The 19,760-nt window shown below is 42.1% G+C and overlaps 1 protein-coding gene across 7 annotated transcripts in view; it reads left to right on the forward strand.

Moving 5' to 3' along the window:
- TFAP2B (transcription factor AP-2 beta) overlaps window positions 1-19,760 on the forward strand; it is a 33,606-nt gene that overhangs the window by 4,414 nt on the left and 9,432 nt on the right. For 4 of the 7 annotated variants that reach the window (XM_061461019.1, XM_061461018.1, XM_061461020.1 and 1 more), the window contains 5 exons: window positions 701-1,159; window positions 6,456-6,516; window positions 14,183-14,257; window positions 14,517-14,736; window positions 17,338-17,456. In XM_061461019.1, the coding sequence (XP_061317003.1) occupies window positions 701-1,159; window positions 6,456-6,516; window positions 14,183-14,257; window positions 14,517-14,736; window positions 17,338-17,456 (934 nt within the window). The remainder of the gene's footprint in view (window positions 1-700; window positions 1,160-6,455; window positions 6,517-14,182; window positions 14,258-14,516; window positions 14,737-17,337; window positions 17,457-19,760) is intronic. The other 3 variants (XM_061461024.1, XM_061461021.1, XM_061461023.1) reach the window with 1 other exon arrangement.

The following is a 19,760-nucleotide window of genomic DNA, read 5'->3' on the forward strand; positions in this document are numbered from 1 at the left end:
GATTTGTTCAATGACGATGTTTCTTTTTTAATGCTTTTTTATGATTTTTTTTTTTTAGGGAGTGGACTCTATATAAAAAGCCCCCATGATTTTTTTTTATTTTTTTTTTTCCCAAGTGTTTTTTCGCACAACTTCTTTCCTCGGAGTCCTCCGAGAAGTGCAGCTTTCTTTTTGGTCTTTTCCAAGTGAAGATGGGTTGGTGATTTTGAGTTTCACGACTTCAGCAGTGGGAACAAACAGATGTTTGGAAACTTTAGGCAGGACAAGGGGTGGGCTGTTTGGAAGGATGGGTGGTTTGGGGTTCTCAATATTCTTAATTTATTTTTAAAATTTGGGTTTTATTTGAGGAGATGCTGGAGGGGGAATCATATTACTGGACTGAAGTCACGAATCATAACTGCATATGGAACACTCGTTCTACATTTTTAATTACGACATTTAGTATTTCTCCCTCAGACAGATCCCCCTTCCCCCTCCTTGATACTTACTGGGAACAGATACGGTCTGGGTGGGAAATGCTGGGACACTCCTAATCCTTGGCAGAGGAAAGAAGGGACATACCTGAAACCTGGTTTACAGCTGGTTGTATTTATAATTTGTTTTATTTTGGGGTGGGATTGTGCTTCTTTTACTTTTTTTTATATTATTATTTTTTAAAAGTCCTCTCTTTTGTGTTGCTTTTATTTCATTCTGCTCGTAGGACCGGCATGATGGAGTGCCCAGCCACAGTTCCAGGTTGTCCCAGCTGGGATCCGTCTCCCAGGGACCCTACTCCAGCGCTCCTCCGCTCTCTCACACCCCATCCTCGGATTTCCAGCCGCCTTACTTCCCACCCCCCTACCAGCCTCTTCCTTACCACCAAAGCCAGGACCCTTACTCCCATGTCAATGACCCCTACTCCCTAAACCCCCTGCATCAACCCCAGCAGCATCCCTGGGGCCAGAGGCAGAGGCAAGACGTGGGATCGGAGACAGGGTCACTGTTGCCGCAGCCTCGGGCCGCCCTGCCCCAGCTCTCAGGCCTGGATCCCAGGCGGGACTACCACTCCGTGAGGAGGCCAGATGTCCTGCTCCACTCAGCTCACCATGGCCTTGACTCCGGGATGGGGGACAGCCTTGCCCTGCACGGCATCGGGCACCCAGGGATGGAGGAGGTCCAGGTAAGGCTCCGCGTTGCGTTCTCCTGGGCCATGCAGATGCCTCCCAGGCTAGAGCCCCCATCTCTCGGCTATAAATCATCAACGAGGGGCTTACAGGGATACCGGTGCAGGCTGCCATCCTTTTTCCTTGCTGGGGTTATAATCCAGCTACTCCCCGTCCTTCACCTTCTTTTTATTATTATTATTAAGTATTAGTATTATAGAGAGAGAATTTATTTCACTGTTATCACGCACTTGCTCTGCTTTGCAAACTAAACCTTACCCTGCAAACAGAGTGCAGGGGAAGGCAGACATACTTTAAATATTCCACGTGTTTCAAAAGCTGGCAAAGTTTAAACCTGGCTTTTCAAATTCAGGTTATTTTCCATGCAATATCAGTTTACCCTCACCCTTAACCACCCCAACCAATTTCCTGCCGTTCAAGGATTTTGATGAAACTGTCCAATTACTGCATTTTTCATCCGGGAGGGAAAACACAAACAAAATCCAAACTAAAAGCAATAACCGGTCATCAGGAACAAGACTTGAAACACTCACTCTCCACACCCACCCCCCCTCTTTTTTTTTTAAGCATAATTGGTAGGGTAGCGCTGATTTTAAATAGTTTGATTCCCTCTTTGGGGTAACAAAAGTTTCAGCGGGCTTAAAGCACAGTATTTCTCAGCCATCTTCCATCCCACGCGAAACTCATCAGCACGTGTTATTTCCTAAAAAAAAATATATATATATATATATATACACAACCCCAAACAGACCCACAAAGGCCCTTAACAGCTTCGATACTAGTAGGTGGGGGGAAGGGTTTGCACCTTGGTGGAGCAGGGTATGGCCAAAGAGGGGAATTCCGAGCCGGAGGAACTCAGGGGCCAGTTCCTGTATTAGGCTTTGCTAGTAGGGATTTGGGGGTTCCCCTCCATTCTTCACCTCCCTCCTCCCCAAATTTAGGTATCATATATATGCATATATACACTTGGGATAAGCAAACGCTGGATGAGATACGAGCTTCAAAGTTAGAGAAACGGGAAAAGAAAGGGGGAAAGAAAGGAGAAAAGAGGAGTCTGAGAAGGTAAAACCAGCCGTGAAAAGGATCCTGCTGAACATGACAAGGACAGCAGGAGAGGGGTGGCTAGTTGCATTGGCTTGAACACGGTTTTAGGACGTCAGGGGAAAATCTCTGCTATTTGCTGGGGCGAAGTGCTTTAGAAATAGAAAGATTTCGGCTTTGCTTCTGTCTCCGAGATCGTCAAGTCGCTGGTTTCTGCGGGTTTCCAGGCGGGTTTTGAGAGCAGAGGGCATCCCCCCCTCCCTGGGGCTCGTCTTCCAACCTCGGCTCAACCAAACCGCCTTGGGGGTCAAGTCGAGCTTTACCTCTGTGAACATGTCTATCTTTCTCTGGATAGACGTTAAGTACTGTTTGTGCTTTTGTATTTACACTTTCCCCAAAGAAAAGATGGTGATTGTTGTGCTCTTGTGAGAAAGAAAGAGATGAGGGGAGGAAAGGGAGAAGAGGTAAAAAATATAAGAGGTGGAAGAAACGAAACGAGAGAGAAAGAGGGGGAAAAGAGAAGGGGGAGGAAAAGACAGAAAGAAGCAAGGGGGAGAGAGGGGGAAAGGGGAAAAGGTGGGGAGAGACAGGGAAAGAAAGAAAGGGACAGAGCCAGTGAGAAAAGAGAGAGAAGAGACAAAGGGTAGGGGAGCGGAAGAGATGAAGAGGAAAAACAAGAGAGAAATATAAAACATGGAGAGAGAGGAAGGGGGTGAGAGAGACACCGAGAGACAGAGAGAAAGCGAAAAAGAGAGAAGAAAAGGTCCTACTCAGCTCAAATAAAATAGCTCTCCTTCCCTTTTCCAGTAAAACATTCCCGCTACGGGCAGGGCTCAGCACCCGTGGAAAGTGCCTCCCCCGGCCCCCGCCAGCCCGGGCAGGTGATCAGCCTGGGATCGGTGTGAAAAAGGGATGGAATGAGGATAGGGATGGGACTGGGCCGGGGCAGATGTGGCCATGGGCCAGCAGGCATGGGGTTCTTGTTTTGGGGTTCTGAGGCTGCTGGAAATCAAACAGGCCCTTTATTTCTGAAAGTTTGGTCTCAGGCCGGGGGAGGAGGGGAAGAGGAGAGGAGAGTGTCCCAAGGAGAAACACGTGAAGGAAGAAGTGTCCAACTACAAGTTAGCACAGGCAGGAGGGAAAGCAGCCTGGTACTCGTTCCTACCATTCAGCACTTTCTATTCTTGTCTCCTAGTGGCAGATGAACCTGGGCAGTTTTCCAACCTGATTTTTAATATGGATTTATTGTAGAGCCAAGGAATCCGTTCTAGGGATTTTAAATATGAATCTACAGGGATTCCTGTTCAGGCGATATTTACTTATTTTCCACGAACACGAGAGAGAATTTCCAAGAAGGGTCTCAAATAGCTATTTGGTTTAGTTTTGTGGTGTTTTTTTTTTCTTTTAAGTAGTCCAAAAAGTTGAACCGATATCTAGGTATATAGCTGGATAAAGATGTGTCTCTTTGCTTTAGCTTATAAGTGTCTGATCAAATACATGCCATGGGAATGGGCTGGGCTGACAAGGGAGCATGAAACAGAAAGAAAGGCAGTGCGTGACAGAAAGAAACAGTGGTTATTTTACAAAAGCCAAACTCAGGGCATGTGTGAGCCATTGTCCAGAGCTGAAATTAAGTGATTGTAACATGATAGCGCTCTGTTATTGTAAACAGGACGTATTGTAATGCTATTGCTGCTCCTTCCGACGAGCATTTTCAAACTGCAAATTACAGCCCTCTCATAGGGAACAGAGAAGCCAAGACCTAGCCATTGAAAACAAATTTGCGTCATCTAAAAGGGACTCTGAAAACAAACAACCCCCAAACGCTGCAACTTCAGATATTCTCACTCACACCAGCTAAGCAAAAGAAAGATTATACTAGTAAGAGATACAATAAAGAAAATATGGAGGGGATATTCAGGCTCTTTAAAGGGAAACAAGAAGATTTTTTTTTCCTCTGATATATTCTTTGCTGTTGAATCAGGTGGATATATATGGCATTTAGGAAGCTCTGTGCTATCAGATTATTGGAGGAAGGAAGGGAGGGGATCTTCCTCTCGAGATTTTCTAAATCTATCTGGAAACTCATCACCTTTCCCCTCCCCACACACACCTTCACTCCTCCTCCCTCACACTGCCGCCCCTGTTTCTACGTGCTAGCTAGAGAAACGGAGAGCTAAGTTGCGCCAAAACACCGAAGTCTCTTATAAAGTAACCCCTGGTATCACTTTTAACTAAAGAAGTCTAGTAATTAAAAGTCTGAGTTGTTTTTCCACGTTTCCGCATGCAGTCCTAATTAAATCTTTACGATCCTCTCTGTGACTATTAACTGCCAGCATGCTGAGCGAATATCCTGTACAAAAACCCAGCAGGAGGGCGTAATTAGATAGAAAATCAGACAGGAGTCTTCTCATTAACTACAACAACTAACCCACGTTGCTGATGGAGCGAGCGGAGCGCACGCACAGGCATAAAGCGTGGGCACAACCATCTACTCCAGAGATAAGGTGAGATAAGGAGTTTAAAAAAAAATTAAAAAATAAAAAAAGGGAAGGAAAGATGTTGTTTCATATTTACCTCCAATTCTGTGCCGTGGAGGTGCACCGTGATGCACGGTTTGCTCATCATCCCTCTTTGGGAGCTGTTCAGGGAAAGGAAGGAAGACTGTAATTTTATTTTGTGCCCTTTAGGTATGTAGCCTATTGATTATGAGAGAAAGACACAGCCATGCACAAACACACAACAGAAGGAACCGCTCTGTGTGTGCGCACCCGCTTGAGTGTGTATGCAAGGAAAATGAAAGGAAAAATCTCATAGAAAATATTGTTCCGTCAAATTTTAGGGGAGATGCAATTTTGTCCTAAATCATATTCCGTCTTAAATATCTGCTAATCAGAGAGAGCTGGAGATAAGGGCTTGATCCGGATAATCTCAGCCTCTCGTGGTAGCAAAGATAGTTAAAATAATAGCGAAGAAAATAATGGCTTTTCTGTGAAGATGTTTTCTTTATCAGGAAAAAAAAAAAACAAATGACAACTCCCCAGATAACTTGGGCAAAAAAAAAAAAAAAAAAAAAGCCCTCAAACCTTAAATAGTAATAAAGAAAATAAAATAAACCCAAGAAACCCTTTCTCGAATGCCCAGAATTTACCCTAAAACGGAACGTGCCATAACCCTGCAATAAACTGCTCTGATGACACCTCTTTAGATTTTTTTTTTTTTCTGTACCGACAGCAGATCCAGCGGTAATTTTGGTTTGTTTATTCGTTGTTGAGTGGCTTTTTTTGGTGGTGTTTTTGTTTGGTTTGTTGGTTGTTTTTTTTGTGTGTGTATCCCACGTTGGTGTTGAGAAATGAAACCCCACATTTTCTGTGTCCTCTGGGCCCTTCTTTGTTCTCTTCCCTGCTAAAGAAGTTAATGCCGTAATAACAGGTGTGCTCTTATACGGGCTGAAAAGAAAGGGGAAAGAAAGGGCGGGGGGGGGAGGGGGGCCGAGATGGTGTGAAGGGGGATGGGGTGGAGGAAAGGCTTGGAAAAGAGATAGGGAGACTTTTTCTAGGCAATTTCATAGTTCCTTCTTTTTCCTTCTTTTGATAATGTATATTCCTCCTCACCTCTCCCCATTAATTCAGGAGCTGGAAATCTTCTGCTCCTGCCCCTGACCATGGGGGCGGATGGCTCCGGCTTTAATTAAAAGTCCATAATATAAACTATTGTATATAAAAAGTAAATGGCCCTCGAATTATTAAGATGTAACAAGGTTAAACAAACAAAGCACACACAAACATAAAAAAAAAGTTGAGGGGGGGGGAGGGAGGAAAGGAGAGGGAAATTTTAAGTTGTCCTTAATCGTGTTCATTTCTGTCATGCGATGGATCTTGCAGACGTTACCGAATTGCCAGATTTTCAAAGGAAGAAATATAAAGCTTTGCCGAATGCAAGGAAGTCTATGTGATTTCTGTGTTTTATAAGATAACAAACCCAGTATTTCATCTCATGTGCTTCACACCTTATTATTATTATTATTAATTATACATACTATATTATACTATATAATTTGTAAGAATTTTGTTTCCTTTTCGATTTGGAGGAATAATGATAACAATAATAAGAATGATTAAGAAATCCCTCCTCCCCCAGTGAATTAATATAAATGGAAATAACAGAAACTTCAGTTTGGAATGACATGATTTATGTACGTGATTCTTTAATATACAGTCAATTTGAATAGTGATGTTTTTATATCCACAGTCAGTTGAAGATGCCAATAACAGCGGTATGAACTTATTGGACCAGTCTGTCATTAAAAAAGGTATGGATTATTCCAACAGGCTAGACGAACTTGTACTTTGTAGCAAAATCTTCAGGCTATCTTTTTACTTTGGGACAATAATTTATCCCAATAAATATATAAATATATAAATATAGATGGCAGCAAGGTGTATAGTTGGTTGGATCGGCAGATAGAGTGAAGGGGAAAGGGAAGATCTGTGAAAGGAAAAGTTTATATTCCCACCTTCCCCCTCCTTAAAGGGTTTAATTACCCAAATGTCCCTAATGGAGCACCCCATGTTCAAATGCAGTTTCGGCGTGGGGGGTGGGGGGGTGCTTATCTTTTAACGGGAAAAGAGGGCTGATTCCCTTTGGGGTTGAAATGTATTTCCCAGGCCAATAAAAAATGAAGGGGAGAAAAAGAAATACTTATGGAAAAACAGCCTCGACCTTCTTTCCCCCTTCTTCCAAGAATCCCCCCCTTTCCTATGCCCATTTCGTAAATCTCCCTACATACGCGCACATGATTTAGTGTAACTGCAGAATCACCCCATACTGTTAAAGGGAATGTGATATTAACAAATGTTTGCAGTCTCGTGTACAGCTGTAAGCAAAATAATTAACTAATTAAACTAATTAAATGTAATTACAATAACTCATTTCGGGCGTATTGCAGCTGCTTAATTTTTTTACATTTCTCTGACAGTCACTCGAGGATGCTTGGCGGCTAGTGTTGTGTTATGCTGATAGACATTAAACAGATCACACGCTGCAAATGTAGGGAAAGCTATCTTTAATTATCTAAGGAGTTTCTATTTCTAAATTCAATTTTAAGTACCAGAGATGAGCCTTAGAAATGCTGTCTCTTATGCTTACTGTCAGCAGTACTTACTTCTTATTTGTCAAATGCGCACAAATACTTTAATAGGGATGATCTTCTAAAATGTAAAGGAAAATAACAGGGAGAGTGTTTATTTAAAATGTATTTAAGGCAGCATGAGGTCCTTCCTTGTATTTATTGTTGTTTTTTTTTTTTAAATCCTCGTGTACAGTCCCTCTCTTGCACACGCACACGATCAAGGTCTGGTTATTTGAGCGAGGAGAGGTGAAAATTTGAAGAGCATTTGGTAGCATTATTTAGGACCATCGGTTGAAAAGTCGAAGGTGGTTTTGAGAAATAAAAAATTACTCGCCTTTGGGTTTTAATACATATAGTGAAAAGTTGTTTCTTCTGGTTTAGTGCAGTTTGAATGTTCAGTCGGTTTTGTGCTCAGGGTCTGTAATCCGATGGCTTTTGCTTGTATTATCTTCCGCCCCCCACCCCGCTCTCCTCCTCTCTCTTTCCCTCCCCACCCCCGCTTAACACCTCATACCTGTTTCCTCTTGGGTGTATTTGATTAATTGGTGCTTGATTTGTGGCGGAGAGGCTCCTTCCTAGCGTTGCTCCCTTTTAGTATATTCCTTTCACAATCTGTTTTTCCGCAGAACACTTTTTCTGTTGATCACCCTGGCCAAAATACTCTTTTTTTTTAATATATATATATATATATATAAAACCACTCGACCCCACTTCTGTGTCTCTCCTTCCTTCAGGGACAGCAGAGACTGAACGCGCATGCTGGGCGGTACAGTTAGATAGCGAGTAGCACTAAAATGTGAGTATTAGTAACTATATCTCTTAGGTGTAGATACAGGGGTGCTTAATGTGTATGGGCATTGCATAAGCTCCAGGCCGAGCAGCTGCGGCATAATCCCATATAGGTGCGACTACATGCGCCTGTGTGCAGCCATAAGAAGAGATACCTTGAGTTGATTCATGGTGAACAGGATAGGTATGCACTTTGGCAATGTTATGAAACAAAGATCCTGAGGTCTGTTTTAAAGTCACTTTAGCAGTATTTTCTTCCTCAGATGTAATGCTGAAACTTAAGAAGCTTCTCAGCATAAAGGAATATTGGGAGTACAGTTGCATTTTGCACAGGGTGTTTCGTGGGTACGGAGGAAGAGAAATGAGTACTAAATAGTAGGTCACGTTTGTGGCAGACAATATTTAATCAGGACGAGAGAAGGAGCTACACAGACAGGGTCCAGTATCGATTTCGCCTTGTTCTTGCAGTTTGTTGCTGTGATGATGTCCTTCGAAGCAAGAATAAGTTGTTGAAACTCTCAAAGCTGTTATTGCAAGCAGATGGACAGATACGTAGAGACTGGATTTGGGGCTGTGGAGCACTCCCCGTGATACAGATTTGATAGACAAGGGTTAGAGTGGGACTGTTTCACCTAAACCTAAAACACTTTAATTAAGATGTATTTGAAAAAAAGTATAATGTGGACCTGATATCTGAACCATGCAGATTGTGTTTGTTTCTTCATAGCCTTGGAAGTCTGCAGAAGGAATTACCTATCTATGCAAAAGTATTGCCAAAATATTAAGGAAATTACACAGGGATTCATACGCGGCTATCGATTTATCCCGCCTATCGATCCCGCACAACAGATTATATACACCCAGCCTCTTGTTATGTTTGCTATCTGAGCTTACTTGACATTTCTGAAGTAATTTAGTTAAGAGGAAATGAGTTGCTCCCAGTAGAGAGAGCAAACGAGTGGAGTGAAGGTAGCCAGCGTGATAAATGGCTCTTTCATTTGGAGATCTCCAGAGCTCGTTTAAGGCTAATTTTCTGTATTAGCCCCCTTTGAGCTATTAATGCAATAGGCAGGGACCGTGGCCCCTCGGCTCTTAGCTGCCCCATTAGAGCGAGCATTAAGCTACCAAGCCTGAACTCTGCTGTGGTGGTGGTGGAGCAATGAAAGGTGCTTTTTAAACTCTCCTAATCTAAACTGGCAGAGGGTGGTTAATACGATTTGAAGGGGGCTGGTCAATGAACAATCAATAAACTAATAATGAGAAGGATGTGGTACATTAACAGTAAAAAAAAAAATCCAACGAGACGTTTAAAAATCATCGTTAACTCTTAGTTCCATTAAAATTTGGGTGGTGGAAGTGGGCGGGAGGGAGCCAGATAAATCATCGAGATGATAATAATCACCAAGAGCATTAATATCAGATTTAACTCGGCTTTAAGAGTTCACCAGCTGCACGTTTCGAGGTCTTTCCTTCGATCCCTGTTGAAATACAGAGAGATTTTATGTAAATCAGGAATTAAAAAGCGGGTCCTCTTGTCACCTGTTCTTTTGGGATGTCCTTTCACCGGCTATGGCCAAAGAAGTTCTCCTCCTGAAAAATCCACGTGACCAGAGCCCTGAGTTAAATTTTTGTGACTCTGGGGCATAGCCAGTGACCTTAAAATTATTCTGATGTATTTATTTACTTTCAGCGGTTTCTGCCAATCGCCAGCACACACCTGATTTAGCATGAAAGGCCACTTAACCCTAACACCTTCATTCTCTGTGTCCTTGCAAACAGGCTCTGGTCTTACCATTTCTTTTAAGAAATACATGAAAGGATGTGTCTTAACCTTGAAAACCCCAAACAACCTAATAATACAACGTGAGATTACTCCCCACTTCTTCTTGAAGCATCCAGATAAATGATTAACTGAAAACCTCTCTGGCCTCAGCTTTGTAGGTGATAGACCTGGGAATGAGAGATGTTGCTTCGCTGCCGGTTTCGTGCTTATTCCTGGATTGCCCACTGAACCTTATGATCACCTTTAGTTGAATGCAAAACAGTTTTGAGGGGATACCTTTCGCTCGGAAATTTAGTCCCGGTTTTCAGGGAAAAAAGGACCTCGGTGGAGGAGAAGAGAGGGGAGGTGGGAATGGAGGAGGTGAAAGGGACCGGAGGGAAAGGGACAGTAACACGCTTTCTCAAATTGTTCATTAGAATTAAAATAACAGTCGGGTCTTTTGGTGGCAGTGGGTAGGACTGTCTCCGGACTTTCTTGGTTGGCTACCAAGTCAGACCAAATCAAGTTGCAACAAAGTCCTGTTGTTATAATGGACAAAGAACTTTTTACTGATTTCAATTTGCCCAGTAGGCAGATCTAAAAAAAAAAAAAAAAATCTGTTTGATAGCTCAACAGCAAAATAGCAAGAAGTTTGTCTATGACGTTTGTTAGTAAGAAATATAAGAAATATTTATTCGGATTGATTGTTTGATTGACTGACAGGTGATCATATTATTGACTGGGGTTATTGCAACGATATCCATAGAGTAGAGCCTTGTTACTCAACTATTTTCAGGGCATTATTTTATCTATTAATATTTATTTGTTCTATTTATTTTTTGCTTTTTTCTATTTATTTGTTTATTTTTAGTGCTCCCCAAATGCCCTTTTATTTCCATTTCCACTTCCGCGTCTGCACTGGTGCCCATTTTTTATGCTTTTGTGAAAAGCAACCCAACAGAGAATCACCATCAACAACAAAAAAACCCACCCGACCAAAACAAAAAAAAACAAAACAAAACAAAACAAAAAACCAACCCGCAAGACTTAATGTATGCACAGAAAATTGTAAACATGTAAAGAACTGAAAGCTTCACGCTGAGTTTCGCCATGCTCCATTTCCCCACCATTTCCTGCTGTCGTTTTAAAGCGATCTCACTCATCTAGAGATCCCGTTTGCAGGAACAGTGTGCTTATAATTACTAACAAATCAAGCGGGTACTGTTGCTCTCCCGGTTTATTGATAAGCTGAAGAGAAATGGAAGGGGGAGAAATGACAAAGAGGCTGGAAGCAACCACAGGAGGAAAAAAAAATAAAAATCGAGAAAAGGGATAGAAAAGAAGGAGGAGAGAAAAACAGACAGAGAAAGAAAGAAAAAGAAAAGGCGGGGATTTTGGAAAGGGGAATTATGCAATTGTGAGTGCTCACATACAGCAAATAGAGTTTGTGAGGGAAAGAAAATGTAATGGCTTCTGCTGTGGATAACAAGAACTAAAAGGCATAAAGTTAAGGCAGAAGTGCTGGGGATGCTGTGTACACGTGTGTGTTACTCTGATTATTTCAGTTCTCGCAATCCCTAGCCAAAGAGTAAAGTTGACATGGGCTGCAAATATATTCTGCATTACACTTTATTTACATATATTCAGGGATTTGACACTTGCAGCTGCTCACACGGACATGTATGTCTCTTCATCCACTAAAACCTCCACATTTTAGTATCTCTTGTAATGTCTGGGCTCTATCTGAAAAGCTATAGCCATGATAAACACATAGATGCGATATAGATAGAGATAATTCATTCCATGGCAAACACTTCTTTTGAGGCAACATTAGGTAATTTACAGAAGATATAGAGTCTAGATAGAATACATCTCTCTGAAGCTATGAAATTGCAATAGATATGCTTACACCGCCTGGTAAGCTTCTAAAATTTAGAGTTCTTAGAGTCCAAGTGATGGGTATATTCATACTGTCCTTTTGGGAGAGGCAGGGGTAGGGAGAAAACCTGAGGAGTTATCAGCATAGTGGGGGAGGGAGCCAAGGCAGTCTGCTTCCCAAAAGCAATTTGCAAGGGAAAAAACAAAACAAAACAAAACAAAAAACCCACAAAAACCTGAGCACGTGAAAATCCATATTTCAAAGGTTAACTAATGTAATGAGCACTCCAAAAGGGCAGAGCAAGGCGGGGAGCAAAGCACATTTCGCCATTGCACGGGTCCCTCGCTCTTTAGTGAGTTTGGACTAAGATCAGATGTTCGTGGAATTGCTGCCTCTTGTTTAATTTTTCAGTTCACTGGACAGCGACCTGATAAACTGGTGACTAAATATAGCCACTGTAAAGGTGTACTGGAACCACTGAGCCCATGTGTTGGGCCAAGAGGAAAATGCCACTCATGAAATCTGTCTGGTGGCACTGCTTTACTTGTTGTTGTTGTTTTCTTTTTCATTTATTTATTTATTTGTTAGTTTTTCTTGATGCTTCACTAGAACGACATTGCAGAACATCATGCATGAAACAAGTGATATGTCTATGTATAACACGGGGGTGGGGAGGGATTTGGGTTTTGGCTACCAGAGCTGCCTCTGAGACTCCAAATGAGTCTTTTCCCTTAGAATCAATATCAATCAGCCTCCCCCCTCCTGCGACTAATAGCAATGAAAGCAGGAGTGGCCGCTAACTCTTTTATAACTATTTCTGTGCCGTTTTCAAACTACTTGAAACTGCCTTTATGAGCTGTATAAAGTGCCTAACTAAAAATAATAGAGAAATAGGAATACATCTCACTTTCTGATTCCCTGAAGTAAAGCCACTCAAAATAATTTGTTTATACTGTAGACTATATACAAGGCATACAAAGCAATGTGTATGTCTAAAATCGACATGCCTTTTAGTTTTTAGCTGTTATGGAGCTTTTATTGTGGGGGTCTGGTCTGGCAATAGGAAATGATCTGTAATAAAAACAGTGAAACACGGTTGTGTCTATTCCATACAGTGAGGTTATAAAATTGGCAATTGCCCAGTAGTTAGCACTTTGTAATATATTAGGATACCCGATCTTATTGTTTAGCAGCTCCAGACGACTTAAATATCCGCTCAACCCTAATGGTTTGATTCTCCAGCTATGTTGCAAATAAACAGGGTTTTTATGACTTAACTGACATGTATTATAACTACCTAAATAGCTGGCATATGTGCATAATAGAACCCTATTATTTGCCGAATTGGTTTTGTAATTGATTGAGTGGAAATAGGAGACTGTGGAGCAGCATCTACTCGATGAGGGTATGTAATCAATTAGTTTTCTCCCCTGAAAGATGCCCGCTGGACTGTCAGGATTCTACCACCAGCAACTCTCCTAATTTTGGAGTGTATTTTCTATAGAAAGGCATGTTGCAGTGATTCCGAAAGGAAGCGGCAGTAGCAGCTGTCAGCTCTTATTAACTCCTGCATAAAACATACCTTAAGTACGGTTTGTTATCAATTACTTGCAGAAATGAAACAACTGGGGAAAATGCAGCGAGGCTCCCTATAAATTAAAGCGATTGGCTGATTGATTAGAGCATCTGCTGTAAATCATCACACTTACCCACAATTATGAGGGAGCTATTTCAGTTCATTCATAAACAAAATTTGGTCACAGGGGAAATGCGCTCATTTCTGGTTTAGCCAGTTTTTGTTGTTGTTATTTATTTCTGAGTATGTATGGTTGCTTTTATAGGAATTTATTTGTTATAATCCCCTTGGTAACTTTCAAAATAACCTCACTGGTTTCTCAGAGAAAATAAATACTTCTTTTTTTTTTTTTTTATCGTGGACAGAATAGCATGTTTTAATTTTGCTTAGTTTTGCTTTATTGTTTTCTTTTGATCTTTTTCCCCCATAACTGCCTTCATAGGTGTTACCTATATCCGTAGTTACACATAACTACCTAAATATGTGTTACAGTAACTAGATCAGCTTTATTTAGGGGCAGGAGAGTTCCTATTACTTCACGGACAGCACAATATGATCAAGGTGGAGAATGCCATGGTTAGACTAGATTTCTGGTGGATTTTTTTTTTTCTGGTGTTCTTTTTTTCTGAAAAAAAAAAAAGACTCATTTTATTTCATAAACCAGAGTTAATAAAAACACAAAGCAATAACAGAGCTATCTTCTGGTTGCTGTATCCTCCAGCCTTGATACTTATTTAAGACAGCAACTCCCTTCGTGTAGTGAATTTATTCCTGGCTCAGCTTAGCAGTAATGGAAACATTAGCAAAAAAAAGTAAATTTTCCTTTTTTTTTCCCCTCCAGAAAGGCGCTGTCCGTTGTACAAAAGGCATCGGGGGGCTCTGGGTGAGACACAGGCTCAAACCCGAAAGTTGCCAGGTGCTTGCCAATATGTATTTTATTTCCCAATGATCAAACCCTGCATAGAGGCTGTACTGTACCACCCTTCTCTCCATCCATCATTCATGGAGCAGTTTCCTAGAGGTTGGGGGAGCAGCACCCTTTAGGTTGCTGGAGGTAGCCAGAGACTCAAAATTCCCTTTCATTTTGCTGTTCTGTGCATGTCAGAGAGACTTATCCAATGCTCCTTCATGATATGATGGTTTCTCTCTCCCCTCTCTCCCTTTTCTTTTTCCAGTTCCCGTTCCTCCAAAATCTGTTACTTCTTTGATGATGAACAAAGATGGCTTCCTGGGTGGAATTTCAGTCAATACTGGAGAGGTGTTTTGCTCTGTACCTGGCCGCTTGTCTTTGCTTAGTTCAACTTCAAAGTATAAAGTAACTGTAGGAGAAGTTCAAAGACGCCTTTCTCCTCCAGAGTGTCTGAATGCATCCCTTCTAGGAGGAGTACTTAGAAGGTAAGAGGCTGGAGCATGTGTGTGAATATGCCCATGTGTGGGCATCCGTGCATGCACCAGAAATATTTGGTCAACAGTAAAGATGATTGCAAGTACTCACTGATCTTATTGCCATAGTTTGTGTGTGTCACATTCAGGGTTAGGTGAAAATATGCTGTATTCAGACATTGAGATGAACATATGGAGACTAGAGAAAGATGTGGCCTAGTGAGTTTTCTATCAAAAAATCTGGAACTTGTCTCAGTTCCAGAATGAAGGAACTGAGGCAAGAAGATTTTCACTCTTGTACATGCGCACACTTTCTACCTTTTCTTCTTCTTACAGTTCTCTCTTAGAAAACTGTCAAAATAAAATGTGACGATGGCCATGTTGCAGTTAGACATTGCATGATGAACCATATGTATTTCAGGACCTGATGTATTTCTAGGACTTTCCTAGATAAATCCATGATGCTACCTTTATATGGCTATAAGGACAAGGCGATTAACATGGTGCTACACAAGACATTATTTAAATTGTCAGAGGATAAATAGGCAACCTGTAATTTATGTAAGTAGCTGACTAAAGAAAACCAGCAACCAGATAGCTTTGAAAGTCAGAAACTTAGTGCTTCATCTAGAGAAAGTTGCTAGAGGAATTATTCACAGTTGATGCTGAAGCCTTTGCTATTCAACATTTGTGCAAATCGCCCACTAATGTCCTGGTGGATTTTGCTGAAGACCTCAAAATAGTTGATGTTATTGGTACTGAGGAAAATAAAGACCAAGGGATGACCTGGAGGTCTGGATACCACTCCATCATAGCAAGTGGGAGATTGTGCATTTAGGTACCAGCAACAAGAATTACAGCTCTGAGGTCATCAGCTGGAAAAACCGGCAGAGAGAAAGGCTTTTATCTTTTTGGCAGCGTCTGAAGGGCTGTGAATTGTCAGAATTGCGTGTCTGGAAGAAAGGTGGGATAAGACTCTAAGTCCAGTCAGAACAGGCAAGAAGTCATGGCATGAGGTACCAGTTCACTTAAGCCAGTAGAAAGCTGAGAGGGGATAAGACTTCATTCTCTATGAGTGAGGTATATGCCAGACTGGAAAATAAAGCATTACTCTGAGACAGGAACAAATGCATATAAATTGACCTTGAATAGATTTCAGATCATGTTTTAAAAATTGCTAATCTTAAAGAAGAAAATAGTTTTTCCAAATCCTGCAGCAGCAATTGGGCGATGTCGACTGTAAGGTGTTTTTAAAAAGTTGTGTTTGGACTCCCTCCCCACCCACCCCGCAAAAAAAAATCCACTATGACGTCTGGAGATGTGGGGGAAAGTCCTGCCACATGCTGTCAGTCACCCAAAAATACACGTGAGAATTAGGGTCTCCTAAAATAGATGCCGTTCCACGTGAATATCTGTAATCATTGTTCAGACAGCATCTTTGCCAGTGAGAGCAGCAGAGAATTTTACTTACAGATGCCAACCTGCCTGCTCATTCTGTACAACTGCAAATGGAGCAGGGAGAACATCTGAGAGATACACTGCAGGAAATATAATTAGCAAGGTAAAGAAACATCATTATTGAACTTCAATGGATTTCTGGAGTTGGCCCAAGCCATCGTCATTGGCTGCTGCTGACTTCAGTTCCTATCTTGAATCTAAATTCTAGACAAGCTTTTGTTTCAGAGGAGGTGAAATATGGAAAGCTGCTCTCTTGTAATTCTGCCATCTAGCCCTATTTACTTTGATATAAAATAGTGGGAAGCCAGCCTGGCTTCTCTGTCGTTTCGCTAAGAGAGAGTACTGATCCTTAAATAATTTTAAGTAAGAGCTTAAAGGAGCTTAAAAGAGCTTAAAGAGGGAGAGACTCCGATTTTAGGTGCCAAAACTCTTCTTGATTTCGCAGGTGGCAAGATTTCATCCCTGGGGGTTTACATATGTATAGGCGTCCGAACAATAGCTGTGTATTTCCCACCTATAGCTCACTCATCCTTTTATTGTCGTTATCAGTAACCTCCGACAGGCATTCAAATCTTCCTCCAGGCAATCAGTTCCCTCTGTATAACGCACCGTGCCTTCAGGTGAGCTGTTCCTCTTAGCATCGCCTTTCCGCACCAGAACACACTCAGACACACAAGCGCAAAAATGGGTTAATAAATATTTTCCTCCTTTTCTATTTTATCCACAGGCTCACATATTCTCCCATTGAGCCTTCCAGATATTCCCCCGCCTCGCTCGTCTTCCAATCCAGGCTTTTTCCTGGAATAACCGAGGATTTAATTCTCCTTTTACCTTTCTGCCCATCTCCTCACTCCATCTTAATACCAGCTAGTATCATACAGAGGGAACCCATTCCCTCTCTAGATCAGAATGCTGTACGTTAATTATTGCTATCTGGCATTATTTGATTTCCCTTGATAAAATAGGGTGGAAGGTGGGTTCATCCCTACTCCCACCCCCAGTATAAATGAAGAAAATCTCAACAAACCCGAGCAGAAATCAGCGCACCCGAGGTCGAGAGGAAACCCTTCTAGGTTTCAGTGACTGCACAGACTAAATGTTTCTTCCAGGAACACCGCGGGGTTAATCACGATGTTAATTTCTTTGCAATTCTAGAGCCAAATCGAAAAACGGGGGGAGATCTTTGCGAGAAAGGCTAGAAAAAATCGGTTTGAATTTACCAGCCGGGAGGCGTAAGGCCGCAAATGTCACTTTACTCACTTCTCTGGTGGAAGGTAAGCCGGGGGTCGCAGCTTCCTTCACCCCCCTGCCTGCTCTGAACTCGTGTTTGACATCTGACGAATAAAAAACCCCCCAAAAAACAAAAAACAAAAACAACCCCCAAACCCAAGTCACTTCGGGATCAGATGGGAAAACCCTGTAGAAGTAAAATTCAGGACGGGTTAGGATGAGCACGGATAAGGATCTCATTCCCCAAAATCAACTCACAGGCTGCAGGGGCATTGGTCCCTCTTGGTGGCAAGAATGAGATTGTGTGTGTAAGTGTATGTGTGCATATATGTGATGCTGCAGGGCAGTCCCATCCCTCACTGCTATTAATTTCCAGCCTGTGCTCTCCAACTCCACATCTATTCCATCCTCCCGCTAATTCGCTCCTCCCGAGCTTGTTTATGGCCCCTACAGGACGCTCAGTGAAGGAAAAGTAATACAGAATTTATTTATTTTAAAAGAAATAAGAGGAATATCAGAGTTGCAGAGTGTTGTTTACCTTAAGGTGTCTAGAACTGAGCAAAGAGAGAAGCTGTGCCTGAGGAAGGAGAGAGGGGAGATGAGGTTGCACCTCACCTTAAATCAGCGAATGTCGTGTTGGATGTCGGCGTGTTGACTTGATTTACTGTTATGGTATTGAAAAGTAAAATCTAGAGTTACTAATATGTTTAGGATATGTAAGTGTTTATGCTAACAGAAGTTGGACCTTCTCCAAAAAACATAACCGGAATAGTATGGATGCAATTATGAATTACATGTATCTGCATTACACATACCCACCGAGAGGCGTTTAAATAATCCACTTATCTCTGCAGCATATAAGCATGCCTAAACATTTGCGCTGGATAGTAACTTTTCGACTCTTTTGATGGAGTTTTGTGAGCGATAAGACGTTTCCTCATGCAGAGAGGGTTTGCAAAAAGTCGGGTGCTGGTAGGAAAGAGCTCCCATGTAAGGCTGTGCAAAGCTCAGGTTTAGGATATAGAGTCGCTCTGGAGGAGAGGTGAAGTATCTCGGGTGCGACAACGAGGATTAGCTCAGCTTCACTCTCTTCCCTGCTTGTGTAGAGATCGGTGCATCCTTCTTCCAGCAAAATCAGCTCCTTCCCGAAGCCGGCTTGAGGTTCAGAAACCTGTGCGGTTGTAGGGTGATGCAAAAAAATATGTTAAGTGTGTAGTAAGGTGCGCATTCCCCTGATTTCTTGACAAATCAACAGTTTCTCTTGAGTGCTCCCTCCTTTTGGGAGAAGCTGGGCATGATGGAGATTTATTTTCTTTTCTTCCACTAGCCAGGCTCTAGTGTTGCTGTTATTGTATCCCGGAGAGCAGAACCGCCCCCGCCGGGGTCATGGCTAGGATGCCCAGGCGGCCCCCGGTGGGAGAGGGGGGATGGTGGTGGATGTCGGGGTGCCCAGCCTGTCAACAACGAGTCAGTGGTGAGCGATAAGCCCCGGGAAGCAGGAGATGAAGTTGGAAATCAATTCCCGATTGTTAAAAATAAGGTGGTCCTGGTGTTAGTAGACATACCTGGTTTGCGTGTTGGAAACCTTCCCCCACTGTCCCTCAGGCGGTGCTTTAGAGGGTTTAATGCTTATTCTAGAGGGGTTGAGCTATAATCTGGTGGAATCCCCCTAGAGTCTGAGGTTGTTCCCCCTTCCTCTTCTCCTTTCTGCAGCTACTGTCTTCTTCTTGTGGCATGAAGTACATCAGTAGAAGTTGGATGACACTAAATTCTGGAGGCAAGAAACCGAAACCAGACAGGCAGGAAAAGTGACAGAATTAGAACTAGAGTAATTATTCTTTTTCACAGAAAAAGGTGGCCATTGTTTTCTCTCTTTCTACCAGGATGAGTTCCTGTTGTGGAATGGTCAATTAAGAAAGCAGATTAATAGTTTCCATCGGGAGAAACTCAGTCATCTCAATCATTTTCGAGATGTGGCAATGATTGTGATGATGGTGCGAGTGCTCGTTTAAACAAGTGTGTATATAATGTTCCACAATGAATTTACATTAATACTAACTTTATGTCCACAGCTGTAAAATTTTCGACAATGATCTGCTGTATTGAATTAGGAATGGTTTCTCTGCTTTTAAGAAAAGTTTGGGTCCTTCTGTCCTTCGGGATTTAACTGATTTTCCCTCTCTTTATTTTTTTTTCCCAGTTAATTTGAAAGTGTGTGTGTGTAGGGTGAGAGGGGTGTGTGTAGGTGTGTGCGTGTGCTTTTCCCACAGTTCTGCACAATCAACCACATGGTTACACGCCATCACAATTGCACTGTAGCAAAACCAAATCTCATCAGCTGAAAAATC

This window comes from Pezoporus flaviventris, unplaced genomic scaffold, assembly GCF_033815535.1.
Source record: "Pezoporus flaviventris isolate CSIRO_AGI_PZ_B2104156 unplaced genomic scaffold, CSIRO_AGI_Pfla_v1 ptg000031l, whole genome shotgun sequence".
Lineage (NCBI taxonomy): Eukaryota > Metazoa > Chordata > Aves > Psittaciformes > Psittacidae > Pezoporus > Pezoporus flaviventris.